Here is a 6000-nt window from a genome sequence, read left to right as displayed (position 1 = left end):
TTAGGAACCAATTCTCTTCGCCAACATCAAGATATGGATATTACTTGGCATCATTCGATGGTGGAGTCAGGATAGTTGTGCAAGTGGCGTGATGGATGTTAACGATGATTAGAATGTCTAATTCAAATAAATCTTATAAAAAAATAATCCACTAATTGATGGTAAATATGGAAAAAAAAAGTAAAAGTAAAAGAGGGGCAAATGTATTTAGTTAAGCATTAACTTTTTATATATAAATAATACGTGATGAAGATATTTATGATTCGAGGATCTTATAATAATATGATAAAATATTTTTTGACTAGTTAAACTAGTCAATATTTTTTAGATTCATATCAAAAATCCAACTAGTGCTCATTAAATATGTACATGTTATCCTAACTATCAAAAATGAAGAATTTACTCCACATGCTATAACAATAAATCATGAGAAAGAATATATTTTCTCATTGAATTAATATTTACAAGAATGACACTATGTTAAGTGGTATTCTTATGTATGTTTTGATTAAAAAGAAATTAAATAAATATTTATAAAAGATGCTCAGTATGTTAATCTGACTTTCAAAAAAATATTTTGGATAATTTTTTTATAAGAATTAAGATATGAGATATGAGCATCTTCCACCGTTGAACCGAAGTAAAAGAATGATCGTGAGACATGAATATTCTCTATATTAAAAAAAATATAATTCATAATTATTTTCTTTCAAATATGATGATACTCGAAACACTAAGTCAAGTCAAATCAATTTTGTGAAGCTAAATCGATGATCAAATTTAACCTTATGAATAAAATTCAAATTTTGGTTGTCACAACTCCATAGTTGAGTTATAAATACCCATTTTCATAGTATTTGCATACAACTCAATTTCATTTCTTTCAACTCTTTTTCAATTGATTTCTCTCACTCTTTGTTAAATTTTGTTGAGATTGAGGGAATACATTTAGAATAATGATCACCGACCTCTAGATTTTATGTTCTTACTTATATTTCATTTTTTAGTATTATATATATATATATATATATATATATATATATATATATATTAACGAATATTAAATACTATTATTCTTGTTTAACACAAACTTTTATGATGAGATTTTTGTTAATATGTTAGGTTATTAATAATCAATTATAACAAATTATTTTCATATACCATTGCCCCAATATCTACCATAATTATTAGTCAAAGAATCCACGAGGACTATTAACCCAATCATTCTCACAAGTACTATATATTCAACGAAGGAAATGAATACTATCATAATACATTACCACTACATTTTTAATCTTCTATGATAATAATTTCAATCTCAAAATTAACCTTTTTTTTCATCGATATGAAAATTAACCTACTATGATTTAATTTGTTGTTTGGTTAATAACATGTTCCTCAAATAATACTCAAATTTAAGAATATTTTTTTTAAAATATACCTAAAATATTAGCGTAACGATGGTGTACTTGATTTGTTTATCAAAGGTTGAAAGTATGAAATATTATTTGATATATTTTATATCTAAAATATTAATTTTCTAATTGAAGATACCATGTAAAATAGGCTATAAAAACTTTAGACAAACCACCTTTAAGTCTTTGGATCAAGACTTACCTTCACTAGTCATTCTTTGCACTCCAACAAATGCATGGTTAGATAAGATTAGATATCTAAGGTATTTAAATATCTAAAAAATAAAAATATTTATTTTAAATTTAAAATAAAATTTGATAGGGAATATTCCAGCATATCGTCGACTGATAACCACCATGGAGCTGATGTGGAAGACAATGTGTCATCTATCTAACATGGTATCTATTTTAAGTCCAGATTAAAAACCACTGATATGAAATCATCTCTCAACAAGTTATTGCAAGTTTGAAGAGATTTAAGCTTGCAGTAAGCTTATATTAAATTGTTCCTCTTCCACAACACTTCAACTACGACAGTTGCCTAAATCCATATAGGTTTCAAGAGTAATCGTTCCTCTTAAGAATCTTTACTTAAAAGGCTTCAAGAGTCCAATTAAGATCATTCTTTTCAAGTAAAAGAAAGTCTAATTACTTAAATAAACGAAAATAGCTGCTTAATTAGCTTCATTATATTTATATATTATTAATATTAACACAGGAGATCAAGCAACATGAGATCTAAAACAATACTATGAGTGGCCGATGCATGGCACAAACCTCTTCAAAGCGACTATGGCTTTATAGCGATTAAAAGAAGATGAAAAAGGTTTAAATTGCTTCGAAGGACTGTGAGCTTTGATCGGGTGAAAGCTCAACTTTGCTGACTCATATGAAGTCAACTTGGAAACTGTCTATTCCAACCTTGATGTTGAGTAGATTTATACGGCAATAGATTTGTCATCATTTGGAAGAGATTATTCGATAGTCAAAATCATTGATATAAACGGCAAGATAATGCCAAAAAAATGAAAATGACAAATCGAAACTAAAATATAATGAAGAATAAGGTGATGGATAGAGACAATATTTGTCGTTCTATTAACATGTAAACATGTCAATATCGATTTTTCTATTTTATCGTCATAAATCATAATAACAAAATATTATTATTCGATATTTTCTCTTTACGTTCGTGTTCTATGTTGTGGCTCATTATCTGAATTGGACATTGACTGCCCAAATGAACGGAAAGCGTTGTTTACCCCTTTTTCCGTGACGCCACTTGGCGGAGATGCACTGAACCTTCCCCCGCCTTCACAACCGTCCGATCAACTTCCCATCATCACGATCAGGCAGTCACCACTGCGCCACCGCGGATCGTCACGAGTGGCATTAGGCCGTGAATAAAGTCTCTTTTCCGGGCATTTTAGCCGGGCTACTTTAGCCGTTATGTTTTGGAACGGACCGGGTTGCATGCGTTACACCGGCGGGTGTCGACACCGCGTCACCGGCCGTACCTCCCGCCATGATGCCTCCACGTGGACGTCTCATCTCGGGCTGACGGTGATCGTACGGCTCGTGTCTCCTCCCCGGTGTGCATCACGTGCCCGCCCTCGTTCGCGCACTCCTTCCGAAAAATCGTTATTTATTTTATTGGGAATTAAGAAATAAAAGGAGTTAAACGCTCGCCTTTTGCCGCTTTCCCCGAAATTAACACCATCCAAAAATATTAATATAATAAGCAGAGAGTGAGTGATGGGGTTGTGTAGCTGAAGGCTATAAATGGGGAGAGGCAGAGGTGGGGTTGGGGGACGGTGCACCGGAGGAACAAGGTTCGCCGGCGAAGAGAAGAGGCCGAGATGTGTGGCGGAGCGATCATCTCTGACTTCGTGACCGCCGTGGAAGACCTTGATCTGACGCCTGGCGGCAATCCCCCTCCCCGTCATGGTAAGACCCTACGAGAACTTTCCTCCTGCTTCTCCTTTTTCCTGCTACTACCCGGTGAACTCTGCGCACGATTTTTGGCGCAGATGAGGAGGGCGAGGGCACGAAGACCGGGGCCGCAGGGGGAGGGCAGAGGCGGCGGAAGACGTTGTACAGGGGGATACGGCGGCGGCCCTGGGGGAAGTGGGCCGCGGAGATAAGAGACCCGAGGAAGGGGTCGAGGGTGTGGCTGGGTACGTACGGGACGGCGGAGGAGGCGGCGCGGGCGTACGACGTGGCGGCGCGAGAGATCCGGGGGAGCAAGGCCAAGCTCAACTTCCCGAACCCCAGCGACTACGCCGAAGCAGCAGCAGCCGCAGCCGCGGCGGAACCCCCCACGAAGCGGCGAGCCGCTGCTTGGGCGGAGGAGGAGAGCTCGGCGTCGTGCTCGGCGTCGCTGGAGGAGGGGCTGCGGGAGCGGATCTCGAGCTTGGAGGCGCTCCTCGGGTTGGAGCACGAGGAGTCATCGGTGGCTGCGGCGTCGGCGGGGGAGGGAAGTGAGACGAGCAGCGCCGATCTGTGCGGTGACCTCTGTTTCGTTTGAACGATCCACCGCGATGGACGGCCGAGATGATGGGTGGCCGTTTTGTCGTTCTCCTTTCTCTCTCATCAAAACGAACCCATCAAGAGACTAGTGGTTATGTTACAAGGTGCTGCGGTAAATATCAGTATCCCACATGTATCATCTATCTAATCACTGCTTTGATTATCGTGAGATCATAGTAAATTTGGTGCCGTGATGGACCCAAGAAACAGTAGAACACGTCGATGGCATAGGTGCAAATTTAGCTTCCATGAAGATAAACAATGGCCGCATCGACGGACATGCGCACGTACTAAGATTAGACGTATATGTGATATGCCGATCTCGATTTAGTAAGAGGGGTCAAGTGGTGCCAACACATTGCTTCAACGCATGTCCAATTCAAGTTATTATTATTCCTCCTACATGATCAACACATGGAAGGAAGAAAGAAGGTTGGCCGGAGTGGCCCAGCAGAAGACTAATAAAGGCGGTGTCCGTTTCATTCATTGACTCCTACTCCTTTGTCTCTTGTTTGAAACGATGGGAGATCTGAGAGAGCCTTCTTCTTCTTCTTCTACGGTGTAATGGTACGCCTCCAGAGCGAGAGAGGCACGTAAAGGTCGATGAGGACAGGGAGGCAGTCAAAAGCGAAGTAGCTGGGTCTTCTAATGTCACTTTGCTGCCTCTCAACGTGTGAGGAGTTCAAGTCAAAGTCTTTTTACCGACGTTTATATGTACTATCAATGGTGCAATCAATTTTTTTTTATAATTTTATAAAAAAATAATGATAAAATTAATATTTAATCATCTTCGATACGATCGTGTAGACTTAAAGAATTATCCGCTTTGAATATATAGCTCATGAGGATAAAGATGATCCGAGAGACTTATACGATCTTTTTTTTTTTAATTAATATTAGACTAAATACTTTTATTAATTAAGATTTTTGACTTAGATAAATATTATAGTATATTATAAGATGAGATATAAAAAATCTCAATATTTTGATAAATGAATAAACCGAGTATAATACTTATGTCTTATATCTAAAAAGCTTATTATAGGAGACTATAAATCTTTAATCTTTTAAGTCTAAAATTTAAATTTTATTATAGCTAACTAATTGGATACTCACATTTCAATCAATTTCATAACTAATGGATGGATACAAATCGGTTTTAAGTATATTAATTAAATAAAAAGTTTCAAAAAAATAAGATGTGCTAGATATCATGACACAGCCTAATAAAAAAATTGATTGATCAATTTAATAAGATTATACAAATTGATTAGATATGTGATGCGTAGATTTTATTTATATAGTTATTTTTTGCATAAGATACTCTCCACACTACACATAATTTTGAGGTGCCACTGATATCTGCACTCTTTTACTTACACTTCAAAATAAGAAAAAAAGAGAGAGGTTTTGGTATAATCTATTAAGTGATCTAAGATTAAATTATTAGTAAGTAAAATAAGAAAAACTCTTTATAAATAAAATAAAAGTGTCATTTCGAGAGTATTAAATAGAATAAAAAAGTGTATTACTTATTAAAAATATTAATTAGTATATCTACTTCTACTCAAACTAATACTCTTTTAGAGATTTATTAGTTTCTTTTAGTGGGAGCTGAATGCAATGTGGGATGTAAGATCCCAAGATGTCATCCTACTTAACCTATGCTCGGAGCATAATGAGTTGAAAGAGAAGTGCACTAGCTTCCTTCTTGCATTCTTGTGTTTCAAGCTGTCCATTCCTTTTGTAAGTATCTTTCTAAACATAATTTACACATTTTACACAAAATTAAATGGCTTGACAGAAACAAGATGAATTAGATTCTTCTAAGGTCTGTAATACCACAAATAAGATAATTTTTCTTTACAAGGAATTACATCATTTTAGTCCAAAAATAATGAATTATTTAGCTAAATTAGTAGCAAACATCTGCAATCTATGATCTCTGTAGTTAAACAGAAGAAAAAAAAAGATAATATGAGAAGTCATCATGGTCATTCTTGACTAAGCTTCAGCTTGTTTGAGTACACTAACATTACACTGTTGGTGGTGTGAC

At 36.2% G+C, this 6000-nt stretch overlaps 1 protein-coding gene across 1 annotated transcript; it reads left to right on the top strand.

Annotated features, from left to right (window-relative positions):
* The first annotated feature begins 3192 nt into the window (after positions 1-3192).
* Positions 3193-4087, top strand: LOC135633719 (ethylene-responsive transcription factor ERF071-like). Its single transcript, XM_065143560.1, has 2 exons — positions 3193-3362; positions 3446-4087. Exons 1-2 carry the CDS (start codon positions 3275-3277, stop codon positions 3940-3942), a joined length of 585 nt encoding a protein of 194 aa, XP_064999632.1. The 5' UTR covers positions 3193-3274; the 3' UTR covers positions 3943-4087.
* Positions 4088-6000: the final 1913 nt, after the last annotated feature.

Source organism: Musa acuminata, chromosome BXJ3-3, assembly GCF_036884655.1.
Source record: "Musa acuminata AAA Group cultivar baxijiao chromosome BXJ3-3, Cavendish_Baxijiao_AAA, whole genome shotgun sequence".
Classification (NCBI taxonomy): Eukaryota; Viridiplantae; Streptophyta; class Magnoliopsida; order Zingiberales; family Musaceae; genus Musa; species Musa acuminata.
Note: the sequence above shows the minus strand (reverse complement) of the source record. Positions and strands in the feature narration are given on the sequence as shown.